The 14,316-nt window shown below is 38.0% G+C and overlaps 1 protein-coding gene across 3 annotated transcripts in view; it reads right to left on the bottom strand.

Moving 5' to 3' along the window:
* The window catches only part of ELMOD1 (ELMO domain containing 1), a 76,506-nt gene that overhangs the window by 35,135 nt on the left and 27,055 nt on the right, over positions 1 to 14,316 (bottom strand). For 2 of the 3 annotated variants that reach the window (XM_017855281.1, XM_017855279.1), the window contains exons 2-4: positions 13,391 to 13,492; positions 914 to 1,059; positions 748 to 776 (exon numbers count right to left, since the gene is read on the bottom strand). In XM_017855281.1, coding sequence (XP_017710770.1) covers positions 748 to 776; positions 914 to 1,059; positions 13,391 to 13,407 — 192 coding nt within the window. In that variant the 5' untranslated portion in view covers positions 13,408 to 13,492. Of the gene's footprint in view, positions 1 to 747; positions 777 to 913; positions 1,060 to 6,096; positions 6,233 to 13,390; positions 13,493 to 14,316 lie in introns of all 3 variants that reach the window. The other variant, XM_017855280.1, reaches the window with a different exon arrangement.

Consider the following 14,316-nt stretch of genomic DNA (forward strand, 5'->3'; position numbering starts at 1 on the left):
CTTCTATATGAAGATTTAAGTTAAAAGCAAAAATTGATTTAGTGTACTTGAATTCTAATAAATTTGACGTTTTCACAATGGGGGGGCAGTGCAATTTTCCTGATTACTTTAATCAGGGAAACACATGCAATTTTTTTGGTTTTGTTCTTACCATTTTCCTGTTTCAAGCTACCTGTATTGAAATGTAATATTTTCATTTCCTCCCCCAACATAGTTTCTATTTTAATGGGCATTAGGTTTATGACTAAAGAGTGAGGCACATGGGGGAGATAGTCTTCAGGATGTCAAAATTAATAAGATAAAATTATCAAGAACCTTGAAAAAGAAAACAGGTTTTCTTTCTTATGTGGATGCTCCACTATGCTATAAAAGCTAGCGTAGTGGCTTCTTTGATATTATTGAAAAATCTTGAGTATAATGTTAAATGATTTGAATATTGAGGAAATAGTAGGGAGTTAATACTGTTCCTATGTTCAAGGAATATTTATTTTATGATGTGGGAAGAGGTACAAGAAAGGGTTCATTTGATAATGAAGTAATAAGTACTTCACAAACCTGCCTAGAAATTCACATACAGTGGCTGTTCTCATGTAAATAGTACAGTGGTTTGTAATGGACAGATGATTATTTCTTCTCGGCAGTTTTCCTAGCCAACGCTATATTTTGGCTCCTTAGAATTTTTACTTCTTAGGATAGAGGTAAGCCTCCAAGTGAAAATAAAAGCTGCTGAAAAATAATTTTACTTACCTTACTTTTAGAATCCCTCAGTGATGTTTCTGTGAAAGCAGTAACAAAAACAGTCATTCAAAGATTATCCTTTACACATGGTTTAGAATTACTTCACTGAAAGATAACATTGTAACCTCCATCCTACCAACTCTACCTTTTGCTTACTTCTTTGTCTCAGGCTTACCGATTTTCATGGTTCTAGAAGCTCCTGGCTTGGTATTGTAACAGATCCGCTGTAGTTCACATCTTCCAGTTAGCTTCCTCATTACAAATTTCAGGCAGCGCCACAGAAATTTACAGTAAAAATACAGGCATACCTGGATCAACATTCTGTGAAAAACAAAAGACAGCACCCTTCCAATAGAACTCTGGAAGAGAAGAGAAAGCAGCCACCACCAGCAAGAAAAGCAGCCCAGGAGAAAATCGGGGTTAGAAAAATCACCTTATACTTAACATATGTTTCTAGTCCCATGCTACTTTATTTTGCAGTAGCTACACTTACTATGGTTGTAAGAAACGCCAGAATTTTCTATTCTAGTAAATTTGATATTCCAACAAACGGAGGATGAAGCATTAGAATCTTTTCTTTTCCCTCCTTTGCCTAAAAACATCTTGGAAATAAACGAGTGCCTTGAAAACAGAATCCTTTAATACTGCTTGTGTTTTAGGAGTCGCCCCTTCCTTGACGGGGGGAAGAACATGCTTTACTCTTTTGCCTCCATGAACAGCCTCTCAGCTTGCCCTTGTCCATTTCCAGCCCCTTTCTAGTGCCCTCCTTACCCTCCACCAAACCCACTATTTGATTCCTTCCCTTGCTGTCTCCCTCTGCTTTCCCTTAGGCATTGCAGACCTCCTTGAGGACTTGGTTGTGGCCACCTGCCTTTTCTGCCAACCTATCCTAACATTCCCTGACCTTGTCAGAAGCCCTTCTCATCAATTCACTGAACAAGCACCATTGACCTTTGATTTTCCTAGAGGTGACAACTTTCTGTGATTTAAATGTTTCAAAAACTCCTCTTGAGAAGTTTGTTCTTGGCTCTTGCTGAAGAAAGTTTTCTTTACTGTACACCGTACCTCACTCCAGCAATACCTTAACAAATGACGAACTATATTGTCACCAGTTATGTGCTTATTCACACATCTATGACCCATGTAAATCCATCTTTTATGATGACTTTTAATTTTAAAAATATGAGTGCCTACTATTTCATGGTACGGTTCAGAATTTCAAAAATGACTCAAGCTTTAGTGGTAAAGAGGACTTATTATCTGGGAACTTATATATTCAACCTATCTTCTCTTTGTACTGTACATTCCCAGGAGGCAGAATTATTTATATTACTTCCTTTTGGTGTCATTTGGAAAATATTTTTCTTTATTATCAAAAGTTCACTAATTCCTTCCAGTTCTAAAATAAGGTGATGCGTGGTCACCCAGATATACCCAGTTAACTAGTAGCCTCCACAATGTGATCCACCCCTGAAAAAGAATCAAAACCTTGGCTGTGTTCCTTTCCTCAAATTGCTCTGGTTCCAATATCTTCAACAGCCTTGTGTTAAAAATAAAAACTCGAACAATCTGATTTGCACAAAGGCATGGGGTTTATATCTTATAAAGAAACGGAAAGAAACAGTACGAAACAACCAAGCTGCTACGCTGAGATAACATAATGGAATATTTTGCAGGCAACAAGCTTATGTCCTAGAATATCTAATAACATGAAAATGTCCATGATATGTTTATCAAGTAGAAAAAAGTTAAAAAGAAATATGTATGGGATAATCCGCTTTTCCTTTAAAAAATAAAACAAAAAATTTTAATAGTATCATATAAAGCAGGATATACAACAAAATGTTAACAGTGGTATTCATTGGTAATAAAATAATCAGTAATTTTATTTTCTTTTTTAAGAACATTTTTGTAATAAATATGTATTATTTTATTTAAAAAATGAAAATTATAACTAAAATTATGATACATAAAATGATCACCAAAAGCCATTACAAAAGCGCATATAAAATTTCCATGTATAGTCAGTACAAAGTCAACCAGATTCTGCTGAAAGACAAAAATGGATTTACCATATTGTAAAGCCTAGCATTCAACTGTTCTAGTCAAATATATTCTAAGATTGGTTAGGATTTAGTTTAATAGCTTCCAAAAAAAAAAAAAAAACCACCCCAAACAACAACAAAAAAACCCAGTAGCCCTAAAAATAAATTTAGTGGGATATTTTAATTAGACAAGTGAGAAGATTTATAAAACCTCAGGGCTGGGCGTGGTGGCTCACGCCTGTAATCCCAGCACTTTGGGAGGCTGAGGTGGGTGGATCACGAGGTCACGAGGTCAAGACCATTCCGGCCAACATGGTAAAATCTCGTCTCTACTAAAAATTCAAAAATTAGCTGGGCAGGTGGCGCATGCCTGTAATCCCAGCTACCCAGGAGGCTGAGGCAGGAGAATTGCTTGAACCCAGGAGGTGGAGGTTGCAGTGAGCTCAGATCGTGCCACTGCACTCCAGCCTGGAGACAGAGAGAGTCTCTGTCTCAAAAACAAACAAACAAAAAAACCTCAGCTTGCTCTCTTGGAAAATGTTTTTCATTTTCTAACTACTGGATAACTATGCCAAAAAAAAAAAAAAAAAAAAAAAAAATTGAGCAATACCTTGTTAACTGGTCCCCAGCCAAATGGTAATGATATTAATTACTGGGATATATATGTATATACATTCACATATTAATATATACTATTAATTACTAAGTCAAAGATAAAAGCTTTCCCTAAAATCTGTTCCATGTGCAATTTTCAGGGAAGTCCACCCCATCTGTGGGCTTGCAGCTCAACAGAAGCTACCTTTTAAGTCCGTGTGGCAGAACTCTAGCACAAGTGAAACTATGTGATAATCCAGTTCTGTTTGTACTAAATCTTCCTAGAGAAGAGGACCCTTATGATTGTTCCTGGAGTGTCTCCGTATTCTTCCTATTTAGGTTCCAAGGCATCAAATAGAGCTTAAATTAAGCTACAAAATGTTTTCCCTGTGACCTCTGTATCAGGTCTACACAAAAAGGAGGCTTGAGACCTAGAAGTGTCATCCTAAGTGGCAGGAAGTGTCCATATATAGAGTTACCTACAGCCCAACTCTAATTTCTCCCTCTGGCCTCCTTGTACATGAGGAAAATGGCTGTGTTACTGTTTTGCATCAAGACAGTATTACATCAAAAGGAAGAAAAGACATCACATTCTGTTTGCTTTTATCTTTTTAAAAAACTTCCTTGACGATGCTCATACTGTCAAAGACATGAAAGCCAGGAGAAATCCACAGTGGGGGTTAGGGATGAAGCATCATTTCTTAGGGTTCACCACTCTGTGAAGTAAATCACATCTCTCTCACATAGTCATAAACAATTTCAAGTATGCATATTTCAATTATGAAATGATATCTATATGCTGCTTGCTCTTTCATAATTCCTAGGCCAACAGGACCTGATAATGCTACTTATTATCCAAGAAATATTCTATTTTCTCCCCTTATTTTTCTGATAGACCAATATGCCCACAAATATTTAATTAAAACCTCAGCTTGCTATGCTAGGTACCATATTTTCTTGCTATGCTAGTTACTATATTTTTTTAATCCAGATCATCAGATCAAATTATGTTTTGACAGGTGTGATTTATTTCGTGTTTAGGTTATAAACCTGGCCCAGGCACATCATGGTCAGAGACGGAAACACCAGGGTGATCCCTTACTCTGGAAACAATATACAACTTGCTTCCTTATAAAAGGATCAACTCCTCAAAACTTCCGCTTGAGCAACTCAGGCTGCCATCAAATACTGCCAGGAGCTCACTTCTTAAATTATGTGGACCTATTTAAGCCCCTAAATCACAAAATTTATGGAAAAAAACTGCTGAGCATCAAAAGCAGAACAATAAAAATGATTAACTATTTTGAGAGAATGTTGTTTTGGCTTGACATGTTTACCTTTAAAAGGAAGCAATTAAGAAATAGATCTGTAAATGCTCTTGAGCTAATCGCGTGGTTGTTTATGGAAAGAAAGAAAGAAAGAAAGAAAGAAAAGAAAGAAAGAGAGAGAGAGAGAGAGAGAGAGAAGAGAGAGAAAGAAAGAAGAAAGGAAAGAAAGAAGAAAGAAAAGAAAGAAGAAAGAAAGAAAGGAAAGAAAAGAGGAAGGAGGTCCGAGGGAGGGAGGAGGGAAGGAAGGAAGGAAGGAAGGAAGGAGAGGAAGGGTAAGGAAGGAAAGGAAGGAAGGAACGGAAGGAAGAAAGGAAAGGAAGGAAGGAAAAAAGCGGAAGGGGAAGCGGAGAGGGAAGGGAAGGGAGAGACAAGAGGGAAGGGAAGGACAGGAGGGAGGAACAGGAGGGAGAGAGGAATGAAGATAACAAGGAAGGGAGAAAGAAAAGGTGTATCTGTTTCTTATTTGAGTTTAAGGATTTGGGGATTCATTGTACCCTTTCTTCCTTTTAATTTCATTTGTTTTATGTCTTTTTTTTTTTTTTTTTTCCATGACTGCATGCTTTGGGAGGAGGCATTTCAAATGTACCTGTGAGACAGAACCCACTTACTCTCTCTTGCACCAGCACTAATCTCAACCTCCTGTTTCACACCCTCTTCACCTTCTGAACCCTCTGCTCAGGGGGTTTATGATTCTGCTCCTTTTCCTCCCAGGCTGAATCAGGAAACCAATGAGATTAGTTTTAACTGGGCAATATTCGCTTTTCTTCTTCATAACGTTAGACTTAGTTTTCTTCATTTTGATAGAAGATTTTTGACTCATTACTAAAAAAAATCTGTTAGATTTTGTAGGAACAACAATTAAATCCTCAAGACTACATGGAGAAAATACTGATCACCACCTCCTCTTTCTAACAACTACATGCATAGGCAGCAGTTTTTTGTTTATTTCTGTTTTTTAATCTCAGCTTTTTGATAGTGTTCCAAAAAAGAGTTACTGTAGCTTCCTAAGACAAATGCCTTGCTTCAACCCTGGGAGAATCTGATTCAATAATAAGAGCTACTATACATGCTCCATTTCCAATCTTTTCTGTTACTTCCTTTTATTAATATGCTGCAGAGTGATGTTTATGGCTGAGTTCACAGCAGTGTTCTTCCATAAAGCAATTATGATCATGTTTATTATTTAACATTCATTCTCTAGTTTGAACCAGAATAGCCACCCAATGTAAATTATTCCAAATGGATCATATCTCTGCTACCAAATAAAAGCAACCTCCTGTCTTGTGGCACTTTGTTAGAGGAATCCATTCAGGAGGGATGGGGCCTCCAAAACAGGAAATGCATCTAAAACCATGTAGCCCCTTGCCTGTGGGGTGAGGGGGTGTGGGTACCTGTAATGCAACACTACTCCATCATCTTAAATTTGTGACTCTGACGTCTTCTTTTGGAACAGTAAGAGAAAAGTGGCTTATTTTGAACAGTTTCAATGAATGAGATAATGAAAGTTAATTCTTGCTTGAAGAAATCCTGTAATAAATAAAAAGTACACTATTGTTGATGAAAGATATGTACAAAAATAATCACGGTTCTTGGTTCAAACCACACTTTCCCAAATGAAACACTTTTCATCTAAATGCCATAGAGAAGAGCAAGTGGCTCAATGTCCCCAGCAGTTCATTTAGTTGCTCCGTTGAAGTTCCTAAGCAGGGGCACTGACAATCAGCTGAGAATTAACTTATCAGTAGGTACTCTGCCTAGTAAATGGGACCATCTCTCTAAGAGCTCTCTACTAGGAAGAGAGGCAGCAGAGGACTTGGTACATGAACTGGAAATGTGAAATCACACAAACCAACCATCCGTGGGTCTCTAGGAAAACAAAAGTGTTTCCTTCCTATAGAGCAGGTGAGAGGTTCCAAGATCCCATGCCCAGATAGCGTGGGGCCCTATGGTTTTTTTCCGTTATTCTTTTTCTGAAGAGATCACACTAACTTCCGAACAGTAAAAATGAAGGGGATTGGGGGGTATATATCTATCATGGATCAATGTTATTCAAAACTATACTGCTGTAGCAAAGGGCGCTCTTTTTATAATACATTCCAGGGAAATTGTATCTGAGGCCTTAGAGAGCACTAGCTGATTGTGTAATAATTAAAATAAATAAATTATAGTGTAACCCTTTCCTTTCAAAGAAAAGGAGGTACAGGTTTCTCTTAATGTATTAACGACATCATTAGTCAACTAAAATTTTGATGCATAAATATACTTTATAAGATTTATTTCTATTTATTTATTTTTCAAGACACAGTCTTACTCTGTTGCCTAGGCTGAAGCAGTCTTGACCTCTCTAGGCTCAGGTGGTCCTCCTACCTCAGCCTCCCGAGTAGCTGGGACTACAGGTGTGCGCCACCATGTTCGGCTAATTTTTGTATTTTCTATAAAGACAGGGTCTTGCTGTGTTGCCCAAGTTGGTCTTGAACTCATGGGCTCAAGCAATCTGCCCACTTCAGCCTCCCAAAGTGCCGGGATTACAGGCATGAGCCACTGTGCCTGGCTACAAGATTTATTTGTTAAAATCAGGTTTTTTTTACTCTTTGGAGAATACTTTTATTGACTTATTTATAAGGAGAAGCAATGAACACATTATAACACATTATACTTTGACATTTTAAAAGTATTTAAATGCAACCTCAAATATAAACTTTTATTGGTAATTATTTTTAAGGCAACCCAAATTAAGTAAATATATAAATAAAGGAAAGTCATCAAAGGTATTACTCATGCTCCATCATCCATTATAGGGTTCAAAATATTCTATAGGGGATAAGAAATAAGCCTGTTATTATTATAAATTTGCTACATAATATAATTCAAAAAAATTTAAACAACCCAGTTAGAGGACATGCTCAGTATTGTAAACAAATTCATTTTGTTAAAGATCTAAAGCAGCTGAAAGAAAGAGATTTGAAATGAGTTGGGGAAAATGAAAATGATAATTGAAAGGTATTTCGATTTATTTTATTTATTCCTTCATAGAACCAAACACAAAATGAGACTGACTGTGCAGTACAGAAGAAACGAGAGTGGGAAATATGGCGGTGGGAAAAGTGAACATGAGTCAAGAACTTATTTTCGCAGCAAGCCATATGACCTCCCTGTCCACAAGGAGCTTATAGTCTAGCAAGGAAAAGGACAATAAAAACAAAAAATTGAAAAACAGTGTGACGGTTCTATAAAAGAAAAACACCCAGGGTGTTGGAGAGGCAGAGGAGACAGAGAGAGTACATTCCTCTGAGGTTGGACAGGAAAGCCAACTCCACCATCCCACAAGGACAGCCAGAAACAGCCTGGAAAATCAGCGTGCCTTCCTTGCTTCAGAACAAAAGTGAAAATTCCAGTGAGTATGTTCTCACTCATAGGTGGGAACTGAACAATGAGATCACTTGGACGCAGGAAGGGGAACATCACACACCGGGGCGTTTTGTGGGGTGGGGGGAGGGGGAGGGATAGCACTAGGAGATATACCTAATGTAAATGACAAGTTAACGGGTGCAGCACACCAACACGGCACATGTATACATATGTAACAAACCTGCATATTGTGCATATGTACCCTAGAACATAAAGTTAAAAAAAAAAAATTCCAATGAGTAAATGAATGAAATTCAAACTAACATTTATTGAGTGCCCATGACTTTCGGTTATATTGCTCATGCTCTGTGGGAAGAGCTTAACAAACAGTGAAGTGGCCAAAGAGTTGGCCCTGAAAAGCTGAGAGAAAGCCAAGGGGTGGGAGAGCTGGAATGTACGTGATCCAGCTCCCAGAAGATCTTGGACAACAGCTTGAGGGCAACGGGCAGGCTTTGGGAAGGTTACCTACAGCAGATTGCCTAGAAAAAGATGCAGGTTAACATATTTCAGTGAGAGTGTGGACACAGCTTTTGTTTGTTTTAAAGTAGGGAGCAAAATAATGTAAAATATATGTGTGTATATATATGTACGTATTTGTGTGTGTTTATATATACGTATGTGTCGTATATAAGCACACATACATGTACAAATATACATGCATACATGTATGTACCATAAAAAAGAGAACACTACAGCTGAAAGTACCAGTCTACAGTGAGAGAGGTATTTGGATGCATAGGCCATAAGCTTTCCCCTTTTTAGGACTTAGCTTCTGTATCTTATAAGCTCAGTCAATGCCTCAAGCAATGCTAATCAAATTCTGGAACAACTACACGTTCCCGCACCTTCTGCTCTTCAAAAACAATGGAAAGTGGGTCATGCTGAATAAAAAGTTTGACTAACTTGTCTGGAAGTCAGACTTGGAGTCTAGTCCCAATTTGCCTCTATGAACTATGCGACTTTGGAGAGGTTACTTTGCTTCTCTGGGTTTCTTCTTTCTCACACATAAGGTGAAGGGATTGGACTAGATTTCTGGTTCTAAGAGAAGGCCAGACATATTACAAGGGGAAAAGATTTTTTTTATCCGATTTTCCTTTCTCTTTGAGGTGCTCTTTAAGTCAGGGTGAAAACGTTGCCATGCTCTGGGCTGCTTTATGCTGTGCTTGCAAAGGTGACCAAGAACTGCTCCTAACTTGATTTTTGCAACTCGTCTTCTACTCACCCCAAACAGGGTCTACATCTAACAAACTTGGACCTAGTGCTTATGGCATCAGTCATGCCTTCTCGGCCTTGTTTATAGCATCCCACATCTTCCATCCTTATTTTAAAATATTAAAATCCTAGTCCTTCCTTTCTCTTAACATAGTCTCAAGGAAGTGTTTCGTGAATATTCCTTCACAAAATGTCTGTAACCTGTCACTGATCGCATTCCTTAATATATCTTAGTTTTGTATGCATATGCCTCGGCTCTTACCAGGTGGTGTGTTACTTTGGAACAGAGACATCTCACATTCGTTTATTTTTGAGATGGAGTTTTGCTCTGGTCACCCAGGCTGGAGTACAGTGGCGTGATCTCGGCTCATGACAACCTCCGCCTCCCGTGTTCAAGAGATTCTCCTGCCTCTGCACCCCTAGTAGCTAGGATTACAGGCACCTGCCACTATGACCAACCAATTTTTGTAATTTTAGTAGAGACGGGGTTTCACCTTGTTGGCCAGGCTGGTCTTGAACTCCTGACCTCAGGTGATCCGCCTGCCTCAGCCTCCCAAAGTGCCGGGATTACAGGCTTGAGCCACCATGCCTGGCCCTCACATTCATTTTTGAATCACCCACAATACCTCACAGTGGGCTCACAGTAATGGGGTAATGTGACACAAACATGAGAAACAGCTTGGAAGTCAGACAGGCCTGCATTCAAACATCTGTGTGCCTTTGTTTAAGTCACTTAACTTTACTAAGCCTCCTTGTCCTCCTTTGTAAAATGGGATATTATGTCTTACTAATTACATTTGCTATGAAGGGAGAATAAAAGTGGCATAAATACTTGCATTATTAGCTACGAATGCACACTAAATGAATTAGTGGACCAAGATATTAATCAAGTATGAATGACTTTAAAATCCAATTTGTAGTTATTTTTGCTGATTGTAAGCCTTTATTTACCTAATCATACTAGAAAAATAGTTTTTTCCCTCGATTGCCTCAAAGCTGGGACATGGGATAAGTCTGCTGTATTGCTCAGTTCCTCCCACAGAGGTTTGAGCTTGGCAGATATTTTCCTTTCCTCTTTTCTGCTGGAGGAAGGAAAATATGAGGTGAGATCCAGGGCCAAGAAACAGATTCTGAGACTGGAACAGTTGGAAGCAATGATTTATATGGGTGACTTTAAAATTTTCCTTTATTAATGTCCAAAATTAATCATGTTCTGATAACTTTAAAAAAATATAACCTCAATAACTAAATCCCAATGAGGGAAAAGATCTTCAGCACAAGTCTTCAGACTTCTCTGTTATACACATTAACTGAATTAAAGTTAGTAAAATATATTACAAAAATGAAACCCTAAGCTTTTGTTCTAGCTGGGACTTAAAAAATGTTCCTTCTTTTTCTGATCACATGTAGGTATGTTTTGTTATCCATGTTATTCCACGTTTTCTTTTCTTTTCTTTTTTTTTTGTTTTGTTTTGAGACGGAGTTTCACTCTCTCTCCAGGCTGGAATGCAATGGCGCGATGTTTGCCCACTGCAACTTCCGCCTCCCTGGTTCAAGTGATTCTCTACACCCAGTTAATTTCTGTATTTTTAGTAGAGACGGTTTCACTATGTTGGCCAGGATGGTCTTGATCTCTTGACCTTGTGATCCACCTGCCTAGGCCTCTCAAAATGCTGGGATTACAGGCATGAGCCACCACGCCCAGCTTCATGTTTTCTTTTCATGCACATCATGGCTAAAGTCAGATTGGATGATTTGGGGATACATATCCAATATCCCATTTCTATCCTCAATTTAAAATACACACTTTAGCCAGGTGTACTACTCAAATAGCATTTACTCCTTATATTTCATGTAATTTTTGACATAGATTGAATATTTTCTCTATTCCTTTATGCTCTGAATATTTATACCATTAATATATCTGATGGTAACAATTGGGTATCATGTATCTTAAATGTGGATCAAAATCCATTTTTTCCCACAACCTGGTTTCTCTAAGGTTAACCTAATTTCTTCTGGGACTATGCATGGAGCATTTCATTCTAGAGCATCATCTCAGAAGTTGACAGATTAATCACTGCGTGGGCTTTTAAACAATGCTGAATTCTTCCCAGTGAAAATCAGCTCCTCATTCTCCATAATACATTTGCTGAGCTCAGGAATTAACACCTGATTCATTCAGGCTTTGCTTACATAACCTTCTCTTTGGTTCAAATGAAAAGATCGCCAAAATCGTCCAACATCTGTGGAAATGGACTACAGAAAATAAATCAACTAAAGAAGGGAAATGATCAAGTTTCCTCTTATTATTTCAAAACCAATGGTCAATGAAAATCCTCAGGTTTCTGTTCTGTTATCCTAGCTTTAGTTTCACATAGATAATCAATGTCATATAATATTTATAAAATATACACTCCAAGTTACATGAAAAAAATGTTTATCAGAACATGTAACCAATTGGGATGTGTTGGTTCTGTAACCCTTGGTGCTAGTCTATGCAAAATTAGATTTTCACTGTACCAGTTCCAAATCATCATACACAAATTAATTTAAAAATATACTTTCTACTAAACATGTTGCACCTATTCAGTTTAACAATAAAACTAACAGAACCAAAGGCTACTAGTTTTCCTAAAATGACTGGTTTTGAGGTGGCTCAAGTTTTTCTAAAACAAATGAGACATTGAGGAAGAAACTGAGTAGCGCAAGGCTTGGCAACCTTACACCATCATCACCACTTTTACAAAGGAAGCTCCTAAATTCTAAGCTTCATCTCACACTAAAGCTTTCTGTTAACACAATTCCACAACTGAAAGACACCATGTTTACATTCAGGAGGTGTGCACAAATGCCAAATTTTCATGAATATAGAGACAGGTCAGTTAATTACCATGACAACCAAGAACATATTAGGTCAAATACTTGGCTGGCAAATGTCCTCGTGATTTTCAAATACTATATTTTTACACAACTGAGATCAATACTATTCTGTACAATAAAACAAATGCTGATGCCTGTAAATTGTTTCACAGTAACCTCCTGAGAGGTTTTCACAATTCTAAGATCCAGTAAACTACCAGTAGCTGCATCAAAACCCGTAAATCCCACACAAGCTGATCTGGGTGCTCCAGAAACAACAATGGAACCAAAACCACTGGGGGCGGGGCGGGGGGGGGATCTTAAATTATGGCCATTGAAGGAGTCAAATCATTTCTTAAAAGATGCAAGTCTATTAATTTGCTTAGAAAAAACAAGCCTGAGCGAAAGACAAGAACATGTAACAGAGGAAGGTCACCATCTTGAGGAAAAGAAGCCCGATCTTCTGGAAAGTGGGTTGTATTTTCTCACATTCAGTACCTAAGTTTATTTTGCCATATTTTAATACTATGCAAAATTTATCTGGGAATTCCATTAATAGACAACTGAATGGCAGTCAATATTCTTGAAAATAATTATAACTTTAGGTCCAGCCAAATGGTTTTCAAAACTAAAAAAGATCACCCCAAACATACCAATGTATGGCAAACTCTGTCCAGCACAGTCTTCAGGGAACCAACCATTGATACAAATTTCAGAGACATCACTGAGGTAAGAAGAGTGGAAGCTTAGAACATATAGTTTGACCCCCACAAAATTTTAAAATGCCCGTGTGGATTGGCCAGCCACCCAAAATCTAAATTAAAGGATATTTAAAAGGACACTTATTTCCAGAAAATGATTTTGCACAAATTGTATCAAGTGATTCATTGACAGTTATTTCCTTAAACCTTTCAGGCCAGCGGTGTACCATTGTGCAGAGACACAGGGCTGTCTCAAGTGCCCAAGCTTTTGTGCCCACACTCTCTCACGATCTACAAGTGCTCCGTCTTGTCATCAACACGTATATAGAGTTAGCAGAGGAATTTTGTGGCCAAGTTATTCTTGGCAAAAATGCAATGCTATTTCACAGAATTTTAGGAGACCTGGTCACAGGATCACAAACGATGACTGGTAATACTACCCTAACCAGTGAGGAGGCTTCTCCACTGCAGAGGGCCCGGGCAGGGAACCGCAAACACATACCTCAGGAAGTGCTTCATGGTGCCCGTGTTGACAGTCCAGATGCTATACGAACTGTCCTCAAGTAATTGCTTCCAAATTTGCCTTTGTCAAAGTAGGTGTCAACTGTGGGAAGAAATTAGATATTAGGTATATTTACTAATAAGGCTGGAAGCTGCAAACCAAAAATTTCTGCTTACTGAGGTAAGCAGGTAACATGCCAGCCACCCAGAACATTATCAGTGGAACTGTCCACAGAGCAATGCAATTCAATGGATGGAGATTACAGTTATAGACTTTCACTTTATAATTATATTAATACAATTAGCCTTTCATTTTAAGTCACTTGCTGGAAAAATTATGAATTTCATGAGCAATCTCTGCAATATTAAGCTTTTCCTTTATTTTGGGTATTGTTCCTATATCTTTAGGAATAGTATTCATAAGAAAAATAAAAATGAAGAACAATAAAATTAACTATCTGGATTTCCAGATATCCAATAGTCCAAAATCTGGCGGCCCCAACTTTGTAGAAGTACAACTCAAAAATAACTGGAACCAACTAACTTTAAGATAAAAGATAACTGTTGAAGAGCTCAAGCTCAAGAATAACTTAAAGAGCAAGATACTACAAAGAAATGAATGATGCCCCAGGCCGTTGTCTTTTGGCACGGTGAACAGAGCAGTGAGATTTGATATTTGCATGGCACTTTTCAGTTTATGATTTGCTTTCACAAAGTGTACATCAGGTTATCAGCCTTCTTCCGTTTGATAAAGAAGACACTAGGAGCAGCCTACAAAGCAGCAAGTTAGGATGAGGGGGATAAAACAGACTATAGAAGAGAGAGTGCCTGCAAGTGGAGAGAAGTTATCTCATGAGAAAAGAGACAAATGGAACATCCACTGCAGCAGCAATGCAAGGAAACGAATCTACATTCGAAAAAGAGCTG

The sequence above is a fragment of the Rhinopithecus bieti genome, unplaced genomic scaffold, assembly GCF_001698545.2.
Source record: "Rhinopithecus bieti isolate Rb0 unplaced genomic scaffold, ASM169854v2 scaffold_39705, whole genome shotgun sequence".
Classification (NCBI taxonomy): Eukaryota; Metazoa; Chordata; class Mammalia; order Primates; family Cercopithecidae; genus Rhinopithecus; species Rhinopithecus bieti.